At 49.2% G+C, this 26,358-nt stretch overlaps 2 protein-coding genes across 3 annotated transcripts in view; one reads left to right on the forward strand and one right to left on the reverse strand.

The window, feature by feature from the left end:
* UNC79 (unc-79 subunit of NALCN channel complex) overlaps positions 1–4,208 on the forward strand; it is a 244,941-nt gene extending 240,733 nt beyond the window's left edge. The window contains exons 50-51 of the mRNA XM_077123417.1: positions 2,014–2,055; positions 3,687–4,208. Coding sequence (XP_076979532.1) covers positions 2,014–2,055; positions 3,687–3,887 — 243 coding nt within the window. The 3' untranslated portion in view covers positions 3,888–4,208. The remainder of the gene's footprint in view (positions 1–2,013; positions 2,056–3,686) is intronic.
* A 10,623-nt stretch (positions 4,209–14,831) lies between these two features.
* The window catches only part of PRIMA1 (proline rich membrane anchor 1), a 63,741-nt gene continuing 52,214 nt past the window's right edge, over positions 14,832–26,358 (reverse strand). For both annotated transcript variants that reach the window (XM_077123418.1, XM_077123419.1), the window contains exon 5: positions 14,832–17,509. In XM_077123418.1, the coding sequence (XP_076979533.1) occupies positions 17,407–17,509 (103 nt within the window). In that variant the 3' untranslated portion in view covers positions 14,832–17,406. The remainder of the gene's footprint in view (positions 17,510–26,358) is intronic.

Raw genomic sequence — 26,358 nt, forward strand, 5'->3', positions numbered from 1 at the left:
TTGGGTGTGTCATATCTCCGTGGAGGTAATCTGTCTAATCAAGTTTCCAACCTACTGTGTTGAATAGGGATTAAAAGAAATGGCTGCCCCCTCAAAATAGGCTAGGATTAAAACATGACTTTTCTAGGGTACATAATCCTTTCAAACCAGCACAGGGGTCATTTGTACACTGTCCCCTGTCCCAAACACATTCTCTTCTTGGCTCTATAATTTTGTGCATTGCATCTCTGTTCTCCAGCTTGCCCCAGGCTAGAAATCTTAGCTTCTTCTTTAACCTTCTCCTCACTGTAAAAAGCAAACTAGTCCCCAGATTCTCATGGGTTTTCCTTCAACCATGAGGCAGCCTCTCCATGGACCCTGGCCTCTATTTCCCATCCCCTTCTTCACCCCCATTCTACAGACTGCTACCATGGTGATCTTACTGGGGCCCCCTCTTCAGAAGTTGTGTTAAATTTGGAATTAAATCCAAATCCCCTGGTCTGGCATTTAGGGTCATCTAGGAGTTGGTTATAAGCAGCTCCAGCCTCTGCTTTTCTCAGAACCTTCTGCTCCAGCACCCCACGAATCTTGACTGCTCCCTCAGCCCTCAGCACTCTCCCACCTCTGGGCTTTGCTTATCTTCCTGGAATGCCCGCTACCTGATTTTCACCAAGTCAAGTCCTGCTTATCGTTCAGATCCTGCCCAGGTCTCTCTTCTGCCACCTTGTTTACCAGCCTTTGTTGTAGGTTTATTTTCCCTATTCTCTCCTTGTACTTAACTTGTATGAAAAGTTAATCAAATTGTAAATCTCTGGTGGGAAAGGATTGCCTTTTTTAATCTCTCTTACCCATAGCAAGTCCTTTCACAGTACTTGAGAACCAACCCGAGCTTCAGCATCCAAAATCAGTGACCCTAAGTGCAGAGGACCGTTAATGTAACTTGCCAATTTATCTCTTCGGTATTATATATCATCATTTTCAAGCGTATGTTCTATGAACACTAGTCTGGAGTTGTGCCCTATTTAAAAAAACACTCTGTAGTTAAATAATTTGGGTAAAAGGTGAACACTCCTGCTCCTCTATTGGAGTAGAGGGTGGGAAGGAACATGGAGTGAAATGATATAAGGATATGATGTCAAATTAGATATCTAAGGGCTGAAAATAAGAAACCTGCATTTCCAAACCTATTCCTACCTCCTCACACCCCATTTAAATCCCACCAAAATAGAGTTTTATGGAACACATTTTGGGAAATCTTGTGTTCTGTCCCTGACTTGTGGATTTGCAGGTTGGGAATGCTCATTTAGGACTAAAATGTGGCTGAGAGACCAGTGCCAAGAGCAGGGCTGCAGCTGGAGGAACTCTGTGACCTCCTGTGAAGGTCCACATTACAATGTGAGGGTGGGGACGGGGACAAGAGCCAGTCAGAGAGGCCCCAGAGGACCTGTCATCCCAGACGAGCCTTACTCTGTGCCTACCATTGCACAGTCCTGCTCCTGTGTTTGTGTGTACCCACCTTGCATAATGCCTCATTCATTCTTGCTGTATTTCACCCACCAAATCACAGCCAGGCAACCTCAGGAGTTGTCTTTTTCTGTCTCTGAAACATCCTAACCACTTTCCTATGATTTTTTTCTTAGTGACTGTGGTTAAATCAAGTCACCATTTGACTTGGAGTCTCAGTTCTAAAGATCCCATGCAGGAAATTGCATTTCAAGCAAGTGAGGACTTAATTAAATAAATTCACATTTAATTTCCCGTGCTTGGTAGCTTTCAATAGACAATCAGTCATTTACTCTAAAGTGTGTATTCAGGCATTCATGGGGGAGCTTATTAACCTCCAAATGCCACCAGCTCAGCAGGGCTTGGCCTCAGAAAGACATTTTTTGGATAATGGGTAACTCTGCAGCAGGTGCCTGCCTCCCTGCATGATGTTAAAGGGATGCAGTTGCCCTGTTTTCCTTCACAGTTATGGGAGGTTATGTGGGAAAAGGGAGACTGGTAGTAACAAGGTTTCTGTGTCTCTCCATACAGCTGATACCTATGTGGCTGCCAATGATTCAGTCAAATATCAAGGTAAGCACCCACCCCACATCTCAGGCTGAGCTGGAGCTCACTTTCCTCCAGAGAACATTGTAAGGTTCATGGAGATTGCTGATGCTCCTTGGAGGAATTCAGCCAGCTCCTGGGCTCAGAGAGCTGATAATGCAAGAGACCCTCCTGCCATCAGAAGGTGATGACAGGACCCACTGTCCTATTGCTCACCACTGATTAGGAGGCAGGTGAAAGGGAGGGCCCCAGTGTCTGAGCCAGGCTCAGTTCATTGATTAGAAAAGCCACCCTGCCTTTAGATGATATCCCTGGGACCTGATTTCAGGCATGCCAGTTCTACTTCCTAGGTACAAATACCTTCTGTGATGGGAAGAAATCTATTAAGAAAGGATAACATTGTACAAATTACATAATTTACGGTACGAGGAAACTTAGTACCAAAAAAGAAGGGTAACTTGGACAGGCACTCCCAGCCAGGAAGGTAGAACCTGAACAGATTTATTTCCCACTCACTAAGTCCCATCTTGAGTGAAGATTTGGCATGCTCAGGGCAAACATATTCCCTAACTAGTAAACACTGTCATTGAGACCTGACATTAAGATGGCAAAGCCAGCCCCCAGCTCCATCCCAAACTGGATTCCATCTTCGGCACTAGTAGTTTTAGGAGAGTGAGCAAGAAGGTGGAAAGCTTTCTTGCTAGCTTTCTTTTCAGTGTTGGAGAGGGTTGCTAATGGGAGGAAGGAAGTATGAACTCAAGACACACAGACACTTCTTTTGTCTCAGCAAGGCACAGAAGACGAAGCTGTCAGCAGTGACATCAGGCCTTGAGTCCTGATTTATGGCTTTGGTGCTCTTTGTGTCCACCAGTGGTGACTGGCAGTGCTAGAAATCTCATCTCAGGATGAGTTTCCATTGTGAAAATAGAGTTGCTTATTCTCCCACCTCAAAGCATTCCAAATTGCCCTTCCCACCTTCCTCTTGCCTGTGGCAATCTCTGGCAATTTTAAATTGCACACAATACTAGGAAGAGATCAATAGAACTTGATGAAAAACTAGGAAAAAGGATAAGGAAGTCTTACAGCCTAGCTTCATCACCAACATAAGAACCAAGAGATTACAATAATATTTCAAATGCAATAAGCATCTACTGTGTGCCAAGTTTTGGTCACTTATCCTTATAGCAACCCCACGCGGTAAGCGCTATTATCCCCACTTTGTAGGTGAGAGAACAGAAGCACAAATCAACAGTTTGTTCCCCAAGCTTCCCATAGAAGACCTTGGATTCCAACCCAGGGATTCAGGCATTAGAGCCTGCACTTACCCCCTACACCATTCCATAGAGGGGATAGCAGCTGGGGAAGAATATAGGTGTACTTAGAATATCAGCCCAGACACTGGGGTGTCAGCTCCAAGTCAAGATGCAGGTGCCATTTTTGGATGGATTGGGGCCAGGTTGATTCTAGAAACAAAAGGTGTTAGTACGCTACACTAGCCTCCATTCTCCATCCTGAGAATGGCCAATTTTGAGAGATTTACGTCTTGGAGCCAGACAGCCCTTGAGCAAGCATAAATTCTGCTTGTAGAAGAAGCCCACGTTGGAACTCTCTGGGTTGGGAGGAAGAACGAAATTATATATCTCCCCCTTTCTTAACAGCACTTATCTGCAGGACTCCAGCTTCGCCTCCAGGCCATCCAGAACAACGTAAACCACCACAGCCTACGGACTCTGCCAGGCTCCGGACAAAGCAGTGCCAGCCTGGCCGCCCTCCGCAAGTGGCTGCGCTGCACCCAGTTCAAAATGGCCCAGGTGGAGATCCAGTCTTCAGAAGCAGCCTCTCAATTTTATCCTCTATGAGTGGACTCCTCGGCTTTCAGTGTCAACACTCTGGTTTAGCAATAATGGGTTTAAAAACAAAACAATTTGATCCAAGCAGGTTGGGGAACATATTGGTACTGTACATTCTCTTTATAGTTTAGTAAAAAGACATGCAAAGGCCGGAGAGGGCCAGCAATGAAGCTTTCTTGCTACACATATTTCTGATGACTCCTTGGGCTATCTGATTAAGTGTTTCCTTACATTATTTTTTAAGAACCAAATCATTTTTCTTTAACTAACTTCTATTTTTTTTAAGAAAAAAAAATAGACTGGTGGGTACTCCCAGAAAAGTTGTATAAGTCCCCCTGTTGCTATTTTTGATGATAGAGAATAAATAGGGTTTTTGAAACCTTTGTAGTGTTTTTTCTTAAAAATCCACTCTTGGCAATGCAATAAAAACCCGTCACCATAAGCCAGTGACACTTGACTGAAGCTTTTTGTCATTATCCTGGGAAAAGTGGCAGCTTGCAAGGAACATTACAAAGTGCACTTAGAAATTAGGTGGTTAAACTGTGCCAATTACTTCCTTTGTTTTATATCATTTTCCAAAACTGTCCAGTAAGTTTTATTATTTTTAAAAATAGTTTTTCAACTCATTCGTTCTAGGCTGTATTTTCTTGTAAGCTTTATGAGAATCACTTTAGTTTTGTGAATAATAAATTTTATTCTTTTGTTAATACTTGTATACAATTCAATTTGAAACTGTAGATTGCATATTGGACTAAAACGAGTCCTCCACTGGCACAGAACCCTGCATCTGAAGTTATGTTTCATACAACTGAATTTTAATATTGGAAGAGCACCGAGATTTATCAGCACTTATACTTAGCATTTGACTGTGCATTCACAAATGATATTTCTCCTCTTTATCCCTGTAATGCACTGACTAAAACAAGAATTAATACACATTTAAGCTGTATATTGACATGCTATTAAATACATTTTTTATTATCTTTGTGAGCCTGGGGTTTTTTAAAATCAATTTGTAGAGCTAGAGCATAGCTTCTGATAACCATTTCTTCTGAAGTTTTAAAACTTCCCTTAAAAACTAAAGTGCAGGGTGGACCACGATGGCTCAGCAGGTAGAGTTCTCGCTGCCATGCTGGAGACCCAGGTTCGATTACCGGTGCCTGCTTGTGCAAAAAAACAAACATGCAAACAAATGAAAAAAACTCAAGTGCTATTATTGAGAGGAGATGTCTTTCTTTCAGGTCACTTAGAGAGAGAAATACCCAGAATGTACTTGAAACCCATTCTCTAGGAAGAACTTTGAGGATGTGAGACAATTTTTTAATTGATTTTAAGGGGCTTCTCCCTTCTTCTGGGGGGTCTAATACCTTAATGCTTCCTGGGGGAAAACAAGTCCTCAGATGCTCAGGTGTTTCCCATTAGTTCTAGAAAGACAGGGTGGCAGATCTTCATTCTTAAGACAACCTTCAGGGGACCTTGTGGCTCCCCATATTAGTAGTATAGAAATAATCATTCTCCATACTTTACTAATGAGCATCTCTTCTTCTGAAATGTTTCCCCTTCCTTAGTTCCAAAAGCCCTCGGTTCTGCTTCCATGAATGTTTTGTCTTGTACATAGGAAGTGGTACATAGATTTATCATTCTTGCAAACAGTAAGAACTTTGAGGGCGTGCACCATCTCTGTATCCTCAGGGTTTGGCACATAGCATGTGCTTTTATTAATGTCTATTGATTCATTAAGCAACAGGTCTTGCTTGAGATTTCTGATAGAAATGGTACAGAAAGAGGCTGGAGGATGAAGCTCTTGATGGTTTCTCTGTGCAGAGTTTGCAGACTTCCCTGACCCTGCTCAGCTGCAGGCCTGGCTGTCTCATCCCAGCCCACCATGCCCGAGTCCCCATCCTACCAGGAGACAAGGTCCGGCGTCATCCGCAGCTTCTTCTCCAACCTCATCTTCTTTGCCCAGTTTTTAAATACACTTTTGCCTCAATTTTTCTTTGTATTTTTATCTCCCCAAGGACTGGAGATGTGCCCTTCACCTCACCTTCTTTTCTGGCCTCTATCTAATGCTTGCTACTATCTAGATCTGTTTCCTTTACCCCAGCCACAACCTAGAATCTTGGTCCCATGCAGGCAAATCACCCTCTTTGCCTGTGAGAACTATGATCCTTTTCCTTGCCTATCTGACCCAAATACTATCCCAGCTGGCACCTTGCTAGTTCATTGGCCAATGGAGACCAGCAAGTCTTCTTCCACCTACTCTGCCCCCATGTAATTCCCAGTGTCCTTGTCATCTTTTGTTACATATTTCAGCCCCTCCAGCAAATCAGGCTTCGGCACTTAGAGGAAAAGAGAAGTCAGATGGAAGTTTATTTGGCAGAATTTACCCTAAAAAAGAGAAGAAGCCATTCACCCAGGTCAGGGTCAGCAAACTAGCCCATGGGCTAAATCAGCCTGTTGCCTCTTTTTGTAAAGTTTTATTGGAACATAGCCCCACTCATTCATTTCCTTATTCTGTATAACTGCTTCTGTGCTGCAAAGGCAGAGTTGAAGAGCTATAGCAGAGACCAATGGACTGCAAAGCCTAAAATATTCACTATCTGGTCCTTTATGGAAAATCTGTTGACCCAAAACCTAGGTGAAGGTTTCTGAGGAGCACTGAGCTGGAAAAACTTGCATGGATATAGTTCCCCTACTACTTCAGTGTATTGAATTTTCATCATTAGTGTTTCCTTATCTGTAAAATGGGGACAATTATACAATCTATTTCATAGGGTTGTTGAGACGATAACATAAAATAATGCAGTAAAAGAGCTTACTGCAACACCTGGCATATGGTAAGAACTCAATAAAACTTATTGATTATTATTATTTTTATTCTCATGTTAAAGCCCAGAGAAGTAAATCTACTTGCCCAAGGTCACACGGCTAGTAAGGAGCAGAGCCAGGACTTGATCCCAAGCTGTCTGACTCCAAAGACCGTGCTCCCAATCACTGCCCTCCATTACCTCCTGCTACACAGCATGCCAGCCCCAGGTGATAGCCACTGATAGCAGAACAAGGGCAAAGAGATTCCAAAAAACAATTTTCCTAATCCATATGCGGCCAGCACTAATTATTTGCTTCAAGAAGGACCAAGAAATAGACTCAGGTCCCCTTGCCTCACAAGAGCCAAATAGTTTCAGAGTGTGAACAGAACCTTCTGAGATTCCCATGGGAATGGGCCCAAATCTCCAAACACATAGGTTCCATTCTTGCTGATTTTGCTCAATGGGCATGCCTCTTATTAGTTGGGTGACCTGGGACAAGATATTAAACCTCTATGACCATCTGTATTTTTCTCATCTGTAAAATAGAGCTACTCTACCCATCTCCTCAGGGTAATGGAAAGCTCATATGGGCTGGGGGCTGTGATGGTGCTTGGGAGACTGTACAAAAACCTGTGGACCTCTGGAAAGGCCAGTGCCACCTTACAAAGACCACTTGTGGGAATGGGAAGCTCACAGCTGCAGGCTCAGTTGTTTTTTCCTTCAGTCCAGCTCTCAGAATCAAGATCTGCAGACCCATGGGGGCCAAAACATGGCCATTAGCCAAAGGTCTCTATCTCCAGTGTACGCCGTCCCTCTGCAAGCCACATTATTTGCCTGACGTCGGGACATTTTCAGCAAATCTCTTCCCCAAGAGTCTCATCTGAGGCCAAATGTTTGCAGCAACTTCATCTCCATTTCCAAGCTACAGGCCAAATGAGATTGGATTGGATCAGAGAAGATTGGCTATCCACCAAGACTCCTTCAAGGGCTGGGATTGAAGGGCTGGCATTAATTGGACAATGTAGATCATTTATTGTATTTCTTTAATAGAATTAATTTGCAAATATATATATTGGGCAAATTGGATTTTTGACAGAAAAAGAAGAATGAAGGGCTTGGTTGGAACACAGTGGAATTGGTCCAAACCATGTTTTTAGGAAAGTTGAACATTTGGGGAGTTGGCTGCGGGTTGTTAGTAAGTGGCTGGCCAGTTCCTTCTATTACCAGGAGCAGCAAGCTGTGAGTCTCTCATGCGCATCAAGAGAAGCCACGATAGCCACCACTTATTGAGCATCTACTAGGTACTAAGCACTTGACATACTTTATCTTTACTCCTCTTCTGCCCCTCCGTGAGATAGTGTTATTATTACTGCATTTGCAGGTGAGGCAACTGAGGCCTAGAGGTCAAGTGGCCAATCCAAGGTCAAGGCAGGTAGTCAAAGGCAGCAGCAGGACTAGAAGGCCTTCTGACTCTTGGTCAGAACTTAGCTCAATCAAAGTTCATTTCTCTTCCCTTTCCTTATTTCTGGACTCTTTTGGCTAAAAGATGCCAGGATCATGGGATAGAGAAATCTAAGAACTTTTTTTTGAATTAGTCTAAATCTTGCTGGCTTCTCTGTTTATTGATCATCTGTCATAAATCTCCATCAATGAAGGTATTTTTCCCATTGCTTTGGGAATTTTTGATAGGAAGAAATTATAGCTCTGTGAAATTAAATCATATTTAGTTTCATTTTCCCTGTAATAGATAACGGAAAAGAGTAAAATTTTATGGACTAAAGACCATGATGATGAACTCTATTGGCCTGGGGGCTTAGTGAGCCTTAGCTTAGCGCTGTGGAAAGTCTGAATCATCCCTAATTAATTATAACCATAGTTACCATATATGAGGGCAATTTACAGTAACCTTACTTAGTCTTCACAATAATGATGTAAGGAAGGTGCTTCTTTACCAACCCCATATTAAAGATGAGGAAACTGAGGCATAGTGAGAATAAATATTTGCAAGTGCCACACAGGACGAGGCATAGCAAAACTTGAATCTAGATATTGCTGGACTCAAAAGCCCAGGCTTTGCTACTCGTCTGATCAGCAAGGTTACCTGGCATCATTTTGACTAGAGTTCACCCCAACTGGCAGCCTGCTGGCTGAACCTGACCCCCAGCAGGTTTTGTTTGATGGGCTTGAGTTTTTAATTTCTTCTTCTAGTTTGAATACCTCCTACAGAGCATCTGTGCTGACCCACTGACCACTGCCTTCCAAACCAGAAGAACCCAGCAGCCTCTGGGCAGAAATTTTTTCAACTATGGTTGGTGTACAAGGCCTGGTGGGCTTCCTTCATTTAGCCTGAAACCCTCTTGTTTTATGGATTCACAGTTTGCCCCGGAGTCACTCAGTAAGCCAGTGGAAGGCAGGCCCAGGGGCAGGACTCTTCTCTGGCATCACTCTATACCCTGCCCCTACTAACACAGGCTGTGGGCCCTGCCTCTCCATACCCACCAGCTACCACCTCACTTCAGCCCGTCCTGCACCTGGGTTTCTCTCAGCTTCAGGGCAGCTGAGGGCAGGTAGGTGGGACAAGGTCAGTGCCTGGCACCACTGCTTCCCTGGAGGGTGCAGAAGCCACGGATTTGGCTGTTTCGGGGAACAAAGAGTTGGCTTTTAATTATGCAGTCCAGACAGGCTCCTGCCAGCTGGTGGAGAAGGCCTGGCAGACACCCTGATTTCCGCTCCTTGAAGTGGCCACTTGGAAAAGAAAAGAACCAGCAAGTAATCAAGCATGAAGGACAGAAACTCTCCAGGTGAGGACAATCACGCTGCCCAGTGGGGGTGCAGAGGAAGGGGGGGGCCCTGCGGAAGAGGGATCAGGCCAATTCCAGACAGCAGGGCATGCCCACAGCTCTGGGAAGTGTTCTGCACTAGGCTAGGGCCCCAAAGGCTGTGATGTGGGGCAGGCAGAGGGATAGGAACATAAAACAGACTTGGCAGCCAGCTCCATTTGGCCTTGGCGTCTGGGCTTTCTCCTCGACCATGGGCAAGTCACTTCATCTTGCTACGTCACAGTTTCATCAACTACAAGATGGACATGACAATTCCCCTCTCCCCATGTTTTGGTGAAGAGTAAACGAAATGATGCATGACAGGCACTTAGCACAGAGAAGGAATTACGAACGAGAATGTGAGCTGGCTTTTACGGCGCTCCTATTACTACTGTGTGCCTGGCGCTGTGCTGGCCCCTTCCCATGCATGCAGCCACTGTTTCATCAAATTATGGCTCATGGGACAGATGGTGTTTTGCTGAAATGAAATCACAGCTTGCAAGGGGAATCTGGCTCCAATTCTTTGGAGTGTGGCATTCTTGTGCAGCTGGGATTTGTGCAGTGACTCCACTCTCCCACCACATTTTTCTGTTTGAATAAGCAGCTGGGAAATCCTGCTCCATACGGCGCACTCTGCCATGCAGACTTCACATGCTGCAAACACATTGTTGTGTCTGTAACAGGGATAATATTTTGAAAATAATAAATAGATATCTTTTTTTTTATTCTTTCCAGGAAGCGGTGGTCTCCAGTAGAACTCCAGGGAGGTGAGCAGCCTGAAGAGCCGGTGCAGGCAGGAGGAGGTGAAGGGGTCGGGAGGTGCTGGTCAGACAGGATGAGAAGCAGAGACCCTCCCTCTGGACCAGGATGGGTCGCTGGCAGAGGTAGAGCTGAGAGGCTAGGGGTGCATGCCCTCCCCTTTCATCTTGGGGGTAAAGATGCTGTAGAAGCACCCAGATCAGCATGAGGGAGCCCAAGACCACAGGGGCCCAAAAACCTCCAGAAGAGTCCCTGCAGCCATGGACTACCTTGGCAGAGGTAGGTGGCTGCACACAGGAAACTGCACCCTGGCTGCCATGGCCGTCCCTGGCCTGTGGGAGTTCTGGGGGCCTGGCAAGGAGGCCCACTGGTGCAGGGAAGGTGGGAAGCTGGGAAGAGGCCATGGTCAGGAGGGGAAGACGGCTATGTCCTGCGCTTCTGCAGCTGGAGTGGCTGGGGCCAGCTAGTGGCCGTGAAAGGCTAGAAGGGCCTAGACATGCCCCACAGCCACCTGAAGCCCATGAAGCCAACCAGGCCACACAGAGGACCCAGAAGATACTGGGTGGTCTGAGACAGTCTCCACCTGTACCAGAGATTACTGACACCTGCTCAGGTGCCCCCCACTGTGCTTCCTAGAAGGGGGCAGGTCCTCAGGCAGGAGGTCTCAAAACCAAAGCTTTTATCCAAAAGAGGCTGAGTCATCCAAAAGAGACCAGGCTGGAAGACTGGAATATCATTAACGCGCAAATTCAGGTTTTGCCCCTGTACCCCTTCTCCTGAGTGCGCCCAAGTGAGATGGGGACTCAGAACAGTTACGTGAAATAAAAGGCTATATTCTTTTCTTCATGTCTTGGTGCACTGTATTATATTAGTAACCCATTATTAATGAATTAAACAAATATTTATTGTGCCAGTCATGTTGGGGGTAGTGGAGATTTGGTAATGGACGTGACTGAAAACTAGAGAAGGCCCCTGTTCTCAGGGACCTTACATTCCAATGGAAAGAGAAAGACAGCGAACATGCACATCGACTGGGACCCTGGGGTGGCGAGAAGTGCTGTATGGAACATACACTGAGGTGCTGGGATGGGCGAGGATTGAGGGGGTTGGGAGTGAGTGGCAGCATCAGCCTAAATCAGGAGGGCCTGGGCCATGTGGGAAAGATAGCAGGAAGGACTGGGGGTGAAGTGGGGAGACGGCAGGGGCCAGACCAGGAAGAGCCTCGTGATCAGGGGCTGGGGCTGGGCTTTGTACTTGACACATGCAGGAAGCTAACCATGGAGGAGCGGATCTGTGTTTTGTGAAGACCACTCTGGCTTCTGTATGAATGGATTGTGGGGGCAACAAGAATGAGAGCAGAGAGGCAAGACAAGAGGCCATCCGTGTAGTCCAGGTGAGAAGCGGTGGTGGTTGGACGGGGTGGTGGAGGCCGAGTTCACTATGTGCATTTTGGACCCAGGCAGAGCCGGGGATACAAAAGCATGGAGAGGACAGGCAGAGGCAGGTGAAACCAGCAAAGGTGCCCAGCCAGCTTCTCTTCAGATCATCTGCAACCTTGAAAACAGTGCTACTTGTCATTCATGGGCTGTGGACATAAACGTGGTCGCTAGAGTATCAGCATGCGTTCCCACAATTGAGACTCTGCTTACACTTTCTTTTCATTTTGGCAAGTTTAACATTGAAAAGAAATGCAAAATTAAATTCTCATATAGAACAAATGGACCCCTGGGGATATGTTTTGCTTGGAGGGTTTAGGCTAAACCTCCAGGCAAGCTCCACGTAGAAGTCCACACAACAGGTTGCTACATCCTGATTCTTCATTAAGGGAAGAGTGAGAGTCTCCTTATCGAGCCTCAGCCCTGCTCTTTATGGCCAAGTTCAGGATGACCTCGCTGGTCCCTGCCCATGTAGCTGGATTGGTTGTAGTCACTCTGTGGACCTTGTACCAGATTTCTGGGCAGGCTAGGAGCCTCCGTGGGCTGGGCTCACTTCAAGGTGAGCTTTATGGTGCAGCCCACATTATACAGAACATCACCCACCTGCCAGTCCACCCTCAGAGCTCCTTTTTCTTTGGAGCAGGGCATCATATTCCCAGGAATCTCTTTTCAGAGTGGTGTTATCCCCTCATGTCAGAGAGTCTGGAAAGGAGGACATTCTTTTAAATTAAGAGTTTAGGGTGGGGATGTGAGTAGCAACAGATAAAAGCTGCCAGTTGGGTGGGCCACAGTGGCTCAGCAGGCAGAGTTCTTGCCTGCCATGCCGGAGACCAAGGTTTGTTTCCCGGCGCCTGCCCCCCAAAATTTTAAAAATAAATAAATGAAAAGCTGCCAGTTGCTTCTTCATCTAATGGTGAAGACTGCGAGACCCTTCAGAGCAGAGCTTTGCTCTGGAAAGAATTAGTGGAGTGACCCTTTTGGCTAGTAGTCAAGTAAATAGTCATTACCTTAGGGAAAGGGTGGGACAGGGCTATTGGCAAACAAGATGAGGATGTCTTTGCTCCAGAAGCTCCTGGGAGAAGAGCAATTAAGCCAGGACCCAATCCTTTTTGGGGTTCACCCTCATGGGGACCTCTCTGGTGGCTTGAGATGGTCCTTGGCTGCAGTTAGCCAGGACCCCATCCCCCTGGGAAATTTGCTGGAAGGGAATAGGGGTCTGGCCTGAAGCCTAATATTGTTTTGAGAGAATAACACTGAAGGCCCCAACTATTGTGGCTGAAACAGTGGTGACAATGCTTGGGCAGGAGGAACCAGGGGTTCCAGGATAGCCCAGGGCAACTATTGTTGAGGGATCCACCTCCTGCCCCCACTTCTGGAAGCCATCCCAGGCAGATCTTCTTGACTCTACTGGTCACCCGCAAACAGGTATCTGGCACCCTGAGGGTACCTCAGCTCACACGTTTGAGAATAAGTGCTTTGGGCTGGGCCTGGCAGGGAGGTAGCCATGCGCATCAAGCCAAGGGGAGGCCTATTGTTCTGCAGGCAGCCCTACAGTCACCACCCTTCTCAGGCAGCCCTCCCTGCCCTCTGGGTCTGGCGCAGAGCCTTACCTTGTGGAGAGGGTGTGGCCATCTTGGGGAATGGGAGAAGAGGGCCACCTGTGGGTCTGGGTCTTCTCTGGGTCCATGTCTGGGGCTGGGGGTTCTGTGCAGAACACAAGTGCCTGTAGTGAATGAGTAGTCGACTTCCTCCTGACCTGACCTGCACTTGAATGGCACGTGAGACCTGGAGATTCTTGTGTGGAGACTGGGAAAGCAGGGCTGACACCAAGTGGAGGGTGACCTGCTGGCGACCCAGGATGGCGCTGCAGGGTTTGAAGTCCAGAAACATCAAAGATGAGGATTCTGGCTGCTCCGACCTAGTTCTCACGGTGCTGGGGGCCCAGCTGACTGCCAGGCTCGGGCTCTAGGGCTTTTCTGACCCCTTCTGTGCTCTAATCCTAGGGAGGCATCCCACTGCACAGTCGAGGAAACTGAGGCTCTGGAAGGGAAAGGCTTTGCCAGAAGTCACCTATGCAGTGATCATTGTTAGACCCATGATTCCTGACTGAGGCCCCCAGGGCTGGGTGACTGGGTGTAAATCTGACCAGAAAGAGCCACCTGAAATCTGATGGTCTGTCCAGGTTGGAAGACCCTGAGACTTCCAGCTACACAGAGATAGGTCTGAATTTCAACTCTGCCACTTGCTGCTTTTTTCAACCTTGGCAAGCTCCATACCCTCCTGAACTTCAGTTTGCTCACCTGTTAAATGAGGGTGAGCTTCTGTTCCTCCCACGTTTGCAGGGAGGGTTAAAAGAGCTAATGCATATGAAGTGCTGGGACACCAGTCCTGTGCGTCTCCCCAGCATTCAGGGCCCTCCCAGGCTCCCCTCACCTGAGCTAACCCTGGGGAGCTCTGGCTGAGGGCAGGGGACCCCACCAGCAGGGCCCCAACCATGCAGAGACACCTCAATCACGGACAACTCCGGGTGCTGAAGGCACCAGGTCTGGGTTCAAAACAGCTCTATCCCTGTTTCCTGGTATCCATGCGACCTTGGCCTCGGTGTGACCTTGGCCACCATACTCCATCTCTGAATTGTCTCCTCATAAAATGGGGATAATGATGATACAGGGGCAATTGGTTTCCCTTTCTTCCAACCTCCCCCAGACAGGCACTTCGTGCCTCTCAGAAATGCTGGGAAAGAGGGCTGCTCCAGAGAGGCTGTCTGGATGGTGAGGCCAACTGGGGAAAGGGGGAGGGTGAGCCCCAGGCAGCTCATGCTTCTCACCTTCCAGGTCAAAGGAAGGTGACCAATTTGTCCCGGTTTGCCTGGGACTTTCCCAGTTTTAGCCCCAAAGTCCTGCATCCCGGGACACCCCTTGGTTCCATGCAAAATAATTGGTAGCTCTAATCTCAATCGATTCAAGGTTGGAAGAGGGTGGAGGGGTGGGGGCCACAGTTGGTACCTTAGAAACCCCCACAAATATTGACCTACATTGTAGAACCTCACTGGAGGGTCACTGAACCCCTCTCATCTGTCCCCCATGCCCAGGGCTAAACACCTGCCACAAACGACAACTTGTAGCCATCTTTAGAAGTATATTTTATTGAAAATAAAAAAAGGCATGGTGCTTTCTTTCTTGTAAATATCGTATGGCACAACCCTTTCCCCACAATGCTGCTGGTCCTGCCCCCTGCACAACAGCTGAGCATGGAGTTGACCATGATGGCTTGTTGGAGGACAGACGGCCTTGACATGTACATCTGTTCATTGAGACAGAATCCTAGATTAAGAGCCATCTTCCTCTGTGCACACGGCACGTTGTTAAGAAGGCAGATTTCAGGATATTTACATTCATGCATTAATCTCGCACTACCTGGGCTGCTTAAATCATACTTTGTACAGATGCAGGGAGTATAGCAATTATGTGTATATATATATGATATCTCTTTAAATATATATATATCTATATATATGTGTCTATATTTTTACACCTATTAGTTTTTCCTCCAAAACTTGCTTTAGAAGCTTCTAAGCACACCTGAAAACTCTGGGGGATCCTATGTACCTTTAAATTCTAAAGTTGGCCTCAACTGTGAGGTGGTTGAAAAATACCTATTTGATAATATGCAGGAAGGAATGCGTGTGCCATTCCCAACCTCAGAGCCTGGGCAAGGCTGGGAACTACTCTGTTTTTAGGGGCTGCAGATACATTCCTTAACTAAGAAGTTCCGAGCTCAGACAGGAGGCAGGAGTGGTCTTACGGACCCTTCTGTCTCTAAGGTGAGCACTTGCTGCGCTGTGAAATGTCTTGGTTTGGGGTTCGGAGGGTTGTTCAAGTGAATCCTTTTAAAAACTAGGCTCTTCCCTTGGTTTTCTCTAACTGGGAAAGAAGGGGTTTTATAAACCCAGTTTAGAGGGAACTTATGCACAAACATTAGCCTTTAAATGAGTCCCGGATGTGTCAGTGGAAGGGAGTAGTCCCCAAGCTGATGGATGGCTCCTTGTCAGGGAGCCTCACAGGATGGAGGATTAGGCTAACTGCCGAGTCCAACCGACATCTGGGGATGGTGGTGGTAGTGGTGGGTTTGTGAAGAGCTGAGCTGTCCTGTCCTGTTGCTGTGACCCACCCTGCGTTTGGGTCACAGCAAACTCTCCGCTGCCCTTTGTGCTCTAGAAGACAATGATGAACAGACAACTCCATGAGTTCCAGGCTCTGGAACAATGGACATTTCAAGGTCCAGCCCAATAAGGACTGGTTTTCAAGTCTGTCAGTCCCACCTGCATTTGAAAGGGGTGGGGGGCAACTTCTGTGGCCCACACACCTGCCAAAGAACTCACTGGTGCACACGGTAGTTTGGGGAGGCCAAACCGGACTCACCCAGCTAAATCCCTACATGGCCTAAGAGTGAACACATTGAATGCATCTGGTTCCTTCTGAGCAAGTGTGTGGAGTCACGGGGACAACCACGGGACACAAGTGTCCTCCAATTGACCAGGGGTTGCAAAACCACAAGGCCACTGTCCTCAGGGGCCCAAAGATGTCCCCAACAGAGCAGGCAGCCACCTAGGGAAGAGACTGGCTGGGCAGGGCTCCCAGCTTGGAGAATTCCTCTCTTCTTTCCCTCTCCCTTCCCTTCTCCATCAAGCATTCCCGAGTGCTCAGCACTTTTAGAATGCTAGACAACAGGTAAAAGACATTTACAGGGAGATACTGGGGGGAAAACTCCACCTCCTTGGGGATAAGAGGAATGCCTCTTGGGGGACAGTTAGGGGCCTTTGTCATGTCAGGGAGGCCCAGAGCCAGGCCCAGGCTGGCCCAGCACAGCAGGTTTGGCAAGAGTGTTGCCTTTGCTGGACCAAAGTGGGGCCCGGCTCACAGGGAGGCCTGGGTTCCTAGGAGAATGGGTCTGGGAGGGAGACAGGTGCAGGGGCCCGCTGCCCTTCCCTGTAACCCTTGGCCTGGGGCTTGGCAAGTCAGTTTCACCCTTGGAAGGTCAGACATAACCTCCTGGTGTACATGACTCCTTTGTCTGCTCAGGAGAGGGGCTTCTGCAGGCTGGGCTCTCAGCCTTTAAGGGCAGGCAGTTGGGCTCCAGGCAGTGAAGACAACTGCAGGTGGGGGTAGGGGAGACAACAGACAGATGTGTGGGAAGCACCTCTGAAAGGGACTGTGCCAATGGCTTCTGTTAGGAAGTGCGTGGCTGGTAGGGAAGCAGATGGGCTTTCTTGGGGAGGAAGGTCTTCAGTTGGGGGATGGACCCCTGGATTATCTTCCTTTTGGCTAAAAGGGAGACAGCTCCTGCCCCAGCAGACAGACAGACAACCCTGCCTCCTTGTCAGAGCACAAGCTTCAGAGAGCAGCTGGGGGACAGTGTGTCAAACATGAGACAAGAGGATGTGAAAAAGCCTCGGGTGGAGATGCTGGCCCTGGGCGCCGCGTGCAGAGTGAGCCGGGCTCAGGCCTGGTGTCTGCGCTGCCTCCACCCCTGGACTGACGAGGGTCAAGGCCGGGAAGGTGATGGTTTCTCTTTTGAGGGGCTCAAGGCCTGCAAGGCAATGAAGTCCTGGACAAGCCCAGTGTCTGCTTGTGTCCACTGGTCTCCCATGCGCCTTACTGTCGCCAAAGTGTCCCTCTGGGCACCAGATCCAGGACGTGCAGACTCACACCACTGCGTTGTTGACATCCGCCCCTTTGTTGCTCTGGGAGGAGGTCATGGGATACTCAGCAACACTGGTGCCATTTTCATCTTTCCTCAGTGGTTTCCTAGAAGTAGGCAGAGGAGGTAAGGAAGACAAAGGAGAGGGAGGTGGGGAATCCACCAGTTATCCCTGGCTTGGGATGCCTTTCCCGCTAGCATCCTCCAGACTCTGTTGGAGTTAGCATCATTGGGCTGCTGGTCCTTGTAGGGTCAAGCAGAAGCTGGAGGTAGTCTTAATTATAGTTTGTCATGCCAATGTGAGCACAGTTGAGAATGAAGTGGGGAGTCTACCAATAATGAAACAGGTACAACAAATTGAGGCTGTTCTGGGAAAAAACAGCATGTATGAAAACAGCGTGTACTGTCAGCCTAGTATTAGTCTTTGATTGATCTCTTTGACTATAAATGACCAGACTTGAAGATGAATATTTGAGGGTGCTCGCAGTTAGTAGAGGAGAGGTACTAGTTGTTGGTTTTTATAGATTTGCCTCAGCATGGCCAAAGGCAAATGGAAAATATGAGGAAGAGATGTGGTGGTGATACAGTAGTAGGTGGTGATGGTGGTGGAGATGGTGGTGGTGGTGGAGGGGTAGGGATGGTGATGAGAGTGGTAGGGGTGCTGATAGTAATAACAGTGGAATCAGTGTTGGTGGTACCAGCAGTGGTGGTGGTGATAGTGGTGGTGGTAACAGTGGTGAGGATGATGAAGGTGGTGATGATGGAATTTTGGTGGTGGGGGTATTGTTGGTGCTAAAGATAGTGGTGATGGTGGTGGAGTTGATGGCGATAGCAGTGGTGAAGGTGTTGACTGTGCTGCTACTGCTGGTGGTGGTGATAGTGGTGAACTTCCAAGCCAAATTAGTTAGCACTTGGCAGTGGTTCTCAAACACTTCGTTCAAGTCATTTAAAGCTCCTATTGGAGGCCACTTGACTCGATGAGCCATCCCCCCTGTGCAGTACAGGGGCTCAGGAAGGCTGGGAGGGAGGCTTTGAGAAGGCTATCACTCACATACTGAGGTTCTGAATTCACAACAGTACTTTCTGGCCTGGCGCACATCCCACCTTCTTCCTCGAGTCTTCCATCAGAGCTTTGGTCCCTAGTCCTAGGCTGAGTGGTAACAGCCTAGGAGGCACATAGTATGTAGTCTGAATCCATGGTACAGTACTGCTGTCTCTTGGGTGGGTCTAACCCACATGGGCCATTGCTCAGGTACCTCCTGTGCTCCCAGGGACCCCGGGCTGAGCCGAAAACGGTCCTGTTGTCTGATTTCTTAATTGAATGCTTATGACCACTGTCAAAAATCTAGGGACCAATTGCTTCTGCGTTCTCAAATGTCAAGTCCCCCTAAACCCAGGGTGAGAGGAACAGGTACCTGGTGATGAGTTTGTTGCCAGTAAATGAAGGTCAGTAAGCAAATGCCAGTAAGTGAAGTGGGAATCAGTTGAGGGAGGGAGGGTGATTGTCAGTAGATTAAGCGGGTTCATGAGGTCTGATAGGCCATAAGCCCAGTTCAGAAACTGCCATCAAATCTGTTAATGGCTCCCTTTTCTCTTACAGTGGAAGTAGCTCACAAAACACGTGATGAAACCCAAGTACACTCAATGTAGGTGGTCAAGGACAGGTACTTGGACTACGTCTAGAAATAAGAGGTGCAAATCAACACTTCCACCCATGGTATACCATCTTTTTTGTGTAAAGTACGCTCAACCACAGGAATTTCTCACAATGGTCCCTGGAAGAAGCTAGGCTTGGAGTTCAGAGACTCATTTTATGGGAAACTGAGGCTTAGGGAGGGCTACGACTTGCTCATGGACTCCTGGCTGGTTTGTGGTGGGGCCTGGACCATCACCCCCTACAGACATCTCCTGGGCCTGATGTATTCCCATTAAATTGTCATTCCCAGCAGGCATTTCCCCTAAAAATGGGCTCCACAATCTAATCAGCTTGGGAAAGCTTTCCTCTGCCCTCCCTGTGGAGATTCACAAAAGTTCTAAAGAGTTCTCCAAGAAGTCTGGCTCATTTTGCTTTAATTCAGCACACCCCAGCATATGGGGCTGAGGACCTCATTTAGGCAGATGCTAACTCACCCCTTCTGGAGCCTCTAGGTGTGCAGGGCTCAGACATCTGTCTTGTTTGAAGGGGGCTTGTGGGAAATGAGGGGCCCTGCAGTCCACCTCTGCTCCCGGGCCTTTTTCTCCATCTCCAGACTCTCTCTTCTCATTCCACCCACCCATTTCCAAGGAGTCTCAGGTAGCTCTGTGCTGCTTGGTGGTCTTGACTTATGACTCAGAGAGTTTGCATGGCCTAAAAAATCGGGAGGGGGCCAGATTTTATTCTAGTGGGGTCCCATGCTGCTTCCCATGAGGCCACCAGTGAACTTGTGAGATTCCTGAATTTATCATTTTTATACGAGAAAGAGATTGGACATCAGAATCAGGAGTCCAGAAAATATTGCCAGGTAAAAATCTAGGCCCAAACCCACATTTCATTTCTCCTTAAGATATATTAAAGCTTCATCTTAGGCCTACAAAACAACTGCAACAGGTCCAGGTCATGGGAGATAGGTTTTAAGGCCTTCCAGGGTGGCTAATGAAGTAAGAGAGAAGGTAAGGGGTCTGGAGTTCCCATGGAAATGGGCAAAGGCTGGATGGAACCGACCTAACCCCTTTTTAGGGTGAGCGTGGGAAGACAGCAGAATCTCTCTTGGCGGGATGAGAGGTTTCTAAAGCTGGCTTGCCGACTGAGACCCTGTGCGCCCCTGAGGGTCTTGGGGAGAAGCAGTGGGTAAGGAGGAGGCAAACTTGGCTGGAGGGAGACCAAAAAAGCAGGGGGCAAAGGCACAGTCCTGGTGTCTTCTCAGCTGCTTGGCCAGCTTTCCAGGCAGGAAGAGGCAAGGGGTCTGGGCAGAGCCCCTCTCTGGTGACACAGCCCCAAGACTGGAACATTTGAGAGTCTGGGCATGGCAAGGGGAGAGGCTGGCTGTCCAGAGGGCTTTGCTAAGAAAACAATTTGGCCAGCTCCTCTCCTGCTACCGGGGCTGTGCCCCCAACGTTGCACTTTGCTTCCTGTCCTATTGCCTGAACCCTCTTCCAAAGTTTTTCTGGAATTCCCTGGAACCCAATGGAAGATGGACTTTACCAAGAACAAAAAATGGCTTTCCCTTTGCCCTCCCTGACCCTGTGCCCTAAAGAAGTGCTACAAAACAGATGTCACAGCTCAGTAAACCCTGGTTCCACCACTTTCTAGCTGTGACCTTGGGCAAGTGACTTAACCTCTCTATGCCTCAGCTTCCTTGTCTATAAAATGGGCACAATAATTGTGTCCATTTCAGAGGGCTGTTGTAAGGAGTCAGTACATTAATGCATGTCAAGCACTTAGACGAGAGGCTGGCATACAGTAAATGCTCAATAAGTGTTTGTTAGCTTATCAGTATTGCTGGCAGCAGCCAGCATTCTCCAGTCTGCACATACTTCCTACCTAATGTGCCCCTGGTGGAACTGGAAACACTAGAGAGAGCTGCTAGGACCCAGCCAGGTTCCAGGCTCTGCGAAGACCCAGCCAGGTTCCAGGCTCCAGCCTCTGTGAGGACCCAGCCAGGTTCCAGGCTCTGTAAGGACCCAGCCAGGCTCCAGGCTCTGTGAGCCAGGGCTGGTCCTGCTAAACCAAGGAGAGGTAGTTCCACCTCGGTCCAGGATGAGATGGCCACAGGTGGCTCCCTAAATGGCATGGTTCCTAAAACCAAGACAAAGGTAAGTGAGCATTTCCTTGGCCATATTCAAGTGTTGGCTTTGTAAAGATCTACCTCTTCTGTAGGACTCTCCCATCTGAGACCTCTCCTTCCCAGCCCAGGGTGGGCAGCAGGTGCTCCAGGTTCTCTGCCCCGTGTGCTGGGCTGACAGCTCCGGCCACTGGCAGCCTGAGTCTCTGCCTCCCCCTGCATCTCTGGCCTAAGCAGGAAGGGCCAGGACCCAGGCGTCCCCTGGGCTCTGCTGAGAATGATGTGACAGGAATCGGCCCTCAGCCTGCCCCTCTTCTGGGGAAGCTGGAGGGCAGCACTGAGGAGACTAAGTAGGGGTCTGCCCAGCTGTCTTCCATGTCCCATGGACCCCCAGAAGGGTTTGTTTTTAGTGAAGGTCAGAGTTCTCAGGCTGTCCTCTTTCTAAGGCATTTGTCCTCCTCACTACCCAGCCCAACACACACACACACAAACAGACACTCTCAATAACAAAACACCTCTATAGACTCTGGACTTCCCCAAGCCTGGGTCAAGAAGCCAGAAAAAGTCTTTCTGAGCCATTTCCAGCCTCTCCCACCCACATCCAGACCCACTGAGTCTGGTGTACAGCTGATGTAGACCTGCACATTTCCATCAAGCCAACTGTTGAGGCCATCTCCCCAAGGCTTACTTTTTAGCTGTGTCTGCTAAACAAACACAAAAATGGTGACGGTGAGTTTTCCTGGCTGGCATTCTCCCTTGGGAGCTGAGCAAGGGGGAGTGGCAGAGAGAAACAGCTCAAAGGCCCACTGGGAAACAGCCCCCCTCACAGGTCTACAACTCTCCCTGTTCTCCAACCTGGGATTTGTTCTAGTGCCAAGGTCCTGCCCTCCTGCCTGGATGCTGGAGAAAGGATTATGGGGCCATGTGCAGAGGCCAGGATGGGGTGACCCTCAAACCAAGGGCCATAGCTACCATCCTTCCTGCTTCTACCAGATGACCCCACATAAAGGGTCCAAGGGCAGAGGTGGAGCAGGAGGTCCCCATCTCCCAGGGCAACAGGGCATCGGGCTCCCCAAGGCTCCAGCAGAACTCTTCCCTGCAACCCATTCTACATGGAGGGGAGGGGGACCAGGGAACCCCTCTGGGGGAGATGACATGGAAGCCAAGGTCTGGAAGGTAACAGACAACAGAATGGTGGGGATAGGCAGTCACAAAACGTACACACACCTTGGACACCAGCTCTACCATGTCATGAAACCTTCCTTTACCTGTTTTACTGATGCAAAAGGCTTGCATGGGCAACAGGGACACAAGGATGGAGAATCTGTCCCTCCTGCGAGGCTGGGTGAGTCTTGGAGCTGTCTGGAGAGGCTGATCATGTGCTCCTGAATGCCATGTTGTCCATCCCGGGGCAGGGGTGAGGTTGGGGGATGTGGGGAATATGGCTCAGATGCCCCAAGCCAACTCCCCCTACCTGGTCACACAGGGCCCAAAACATCCCAGGGTGCCTGGTACTGCCTGAGTGGACATCCAGGGGTTCCTGAAGCAAACCAGGGGTCTGAGATCGTGGCTGTTGGTGAGAAGAGGCCTTCCCACCATGTGCTCTTGGCTGTCAGCCTCAGGTTGAGGACACTCACTTCATGGAGAAGTTCGTTCCCCAGGTGGTGGCACCCCAAGGTACTGTGGGTTCACCCCTTGTGAGCACCAGGCAGGCTCACCTTCGTAGCCCAAGGACACTGGCCCCACCCTGGCACCAGATCAGCAGCCATTCAACTGGCAGTAAACAAGTAGATGTTTTGCAACAAATTATGAGGAAAGCAATCAAGAGAAAGAATGGGGAGAGAGTAAACAAAAGAAAACTTATAAAAGAAAATGTACCAGATAATGCTAACCAGGCAAGGATGACCCTACCTCCCGCCTAGGTCAACACCCTCTCCAGCTGTTTGTCCATGTTTCTGTGTCCATCTGTCTGTCTGTGTGCATATGCGATGGGTGACAGCGGTGCCTCATCACTCTTCAGTCTCTTTCCATCCCCCCCAAGGCCTGCAGTCCCTGGGGCTGACACCCCCAGAGGCCAAGCCAGCATCTCCAGAGCCGCCTCCTCCCTGCCCCAGCTGATTCTAGAGCCTTCCTCCCAGCAGTCTGGCTCTGAAAGGCTGCAATGGGGCCATTCATAAAGATCTTTTGGAAATCCTCCCCTAGGACCCAAGGCTGTGAGAGTTCAGAAGAAAAAAAGGGGGGTTGATCATCGAAATTTCCTCTTAATGGTTTTACAGTGACATGGAATGTTTTTGCTCCCTGAAAGAAGAGGCATGTTTCAGATGAATTATTGACCAGAAAGAATTGGCTGTGAACAAGAAATCCTCCACATCCTCTGGAGAGAAATGCAGACGGCAGCTGGCTCGCACACCAGCGATCCTTTACAGCCGCCGGCTGAGGTCGCAGCCCTGGGACCCAAGGGGCACTTTGCTCTCGGCCCCAGGCCCTCCCCCCTGTGCCAAGCCTCCCTCCCCAGCCCAAGGCCTCCTCCCTTTGGGTCCCGGGAGCTCCATTCCCACCTCCACCTTGCCGTGAGCAGACCTTCCTCCTGCTGACAATTGATGGGCTTGGGCAGCACCGTTTCCATTTCTCCCTGTGTCCCGTCGGCCTTAGGGTGGGGACAGCTCCCACTGCACTATCCCCAAGGGCAGCCCCCACCTGCTCCGGCACCCACCCAGGCCCCCGAAGGAGCCCCAGGACTGAGGCATCTGCATGAGTTCTATTCCTTTCCAGGATGCCAACAGGTTTCTGGAACCAAGAGCTGAGAGCAGTGGAAGGGGAAAGAGGGCAAACAGGGGGCCCTGTGGCTGCTCAGAGGGGAGGTGAGAGTCGTGCCCCCCACAACTCCCCAGGACACTCTCAGCTCTGCTGGAACAAAGCTTGGCACAGCCGCGACTGGCCAACACTGCACAACAACTCACAGGGGTGAGCTTTCTCTCCTGGTGGGCTCCCCTTTCCCTCCTCCGGTCGAAGCAGGTAGCAGGTTCATTTAGGGGCGATTTGGGGCAGCAAGGGAGGCAGGGGTGGCTCAGTGTAAGAGCCTGAGCTTGCTGAAAAGATTAGGTTCAGCACCTCTAAAGGGACAAGGTGAGGGAAACAGATGGTAGGGCATGCCCTTCCTCAGGGATCTTCAGTAAGCTCCCAGGTCCTCGAGTCACAGGCAAACTAGGCTCAGCCTGGTGACAAAGGCCTCCCCAGTCAGACTCCTGCCTCCCTTGCAGCCGTATCTCTCTGGGTCCATCGACAAAAGTCCCATGTGCCTTTGCTCTCAGCAGTGTCTCTGCCTGGCATGCTGCTGCTTCCTCCCAGCCCAGCCCTCAGCACCAGAGGGAACCCTCGCGCCTCTGGGTACCTCCAACAGGTGGCAGAGGAGCCTCTTTCCCTGACTCCCTCATGCTTGTAACAGCCATTCAGCCATCTGCCCCATCCCCAGCTGTCAGGTGAGCAGACTGTGGACATAGCCAGAGCCTGGAATGGTTGGTAGGTACCCACAAAGGACTTGGGAACTAGGCTAACAGTGACCTTGGAGACTCCAACACACCCACCTTGGTTTCCAAGGTCAGGCCCTGGCCTGGAGTTATGAGGTCTAGGAGCCCTGGGGCTTTCTGTCTGTCTGTCCTTCTGGCCTCAGAATGGCCAGATATCCCAATGCCCCCTCGTCTGGGCACCCTGAGGAAGGGAAGACAGGAAAAGCAGGGTTCCTTTCCAGCCTAACACCGGAGTCCCACTCGGTCACTTCCAGCAATCGGGCGCTGCAGCTCAGGGATGGACTTTGGCATTGGATGGTTCTAAGGTTTGGATTCTGGTTCCCCTGATCTCTGGCTGTGCCATCCTGGGCCACCCCCTTTACCCCTTTGAACCTCAGTTTCCCTGTCTGTAAAATAGAACTGATTGGGAAATCATGCAGTGAAGATGAACCGTGAAAGAACACTGGAGAAGAGTCTGTGTGCCATGTCTGGCTCAAGGAGACAGCCCAGGATGGCTGTACCCCATGGTTACTGCTCTCGGACAGCGTGTCGGGCACAAGAGCTGGGGCTGGCGCAGCATGGAGCCTGCTGGCCCTCCTGGGTCCCCTGCCTCTTTGACCCAGTGCCCAAGGCTGATGCCCCACGTGGGCCTTCACTCTGAACCCTGGCTCTGCCCTTGCCTTCGGGGGTTTTAAGTCTTTTAACTTGTTATTTTATTCTTTCTGCTTTTGAGTTATTAAAGAGAAATCACACCAAACAACTGATTAAAATCATAAAATTGAGTATTTCAGGTATTACGATTATTAAAGTAGACCCTCTAAATGTGGGCCTTAGGGAATTTTTAGAAGGTTTCTTAGAAATATATTATTAACAATTCCTAATATATTTTGGTGTTTTGTAATATCTTTGACTTCTGACTCTGTCTTCTCCAAATGCCCTGTGAGTTACAGAGGCGACTTCCAGAGGCAGCTGATGCAGAAATCAAGTGATGTAGCTGGAGCTGCCGTGCTGTGTAACTCCAGGGAGCGCCCTCACATCATGGCCCACTCCACCATACTGTGGGCCCCGGACACCACGCAAATCTCCTCAGGCCCCCTCAACTGTTACACTGTGCAAGAGACCCCAACCCTCTATCTCCTAGAAGCCAACAAGAGGATGGCACCTGGTAAACTTTTTGTAAGGCACAGTGAGATGGCAGCTATGCCAGTGTTACTGAAAGATAGCTGCTGTTTGAATCATTCTTAACTCCACTGGAACACTCCTGTTCATCCTTCAAAACCCAATGTAGGTGTCACATTTGCTGAAAATCCTCTCCCAGGCATCTCAACCTCTTTCTCCACAAGAAGCAGCACTCCTTCCTCTGTCATCCCTCTTCCCCATATCTGAAGCTCCTTTGAAACAGTGGAAGCTGGCATGGTACACATGTTGTACCTATTATTTACAGAAGACATCTCATCACTCTTCAGGGCTGTATGAGGTTATTAATCTTACCCCATTTTACAGAAAGGGAAACTGAGGTCCAGAGAAGTGATGTGATTTCCTCCTGGTTACTACCCTTGAAAGCTGAAGAGGGGTCTGAATTTAGACTTTTCAAACCAGCACTGTGCCACCCATGAGTGGCTCTACCGTCATCTTCCCCTGAGTGGATTATTTCCACACTCGAGGGCAGTGAGTGCACACCTGGCGGCA

This window comes from Tamandua tetradactyla, chromosome 12 (assembly GCF_023851605.1).
Source record: "Tamandua tetradactyla isolate mTamTet1 chromosome 12, mTamTet1.pri, whole genome shotgun sequence".
Classification (NCBI taxonomy): domain Eukaryota; kingdom Metazoa; phylum Chordata; class Mammalia; order Pilosa; family Myrmecophagidae; genus Tamandua; species Tamandua tetradactyla.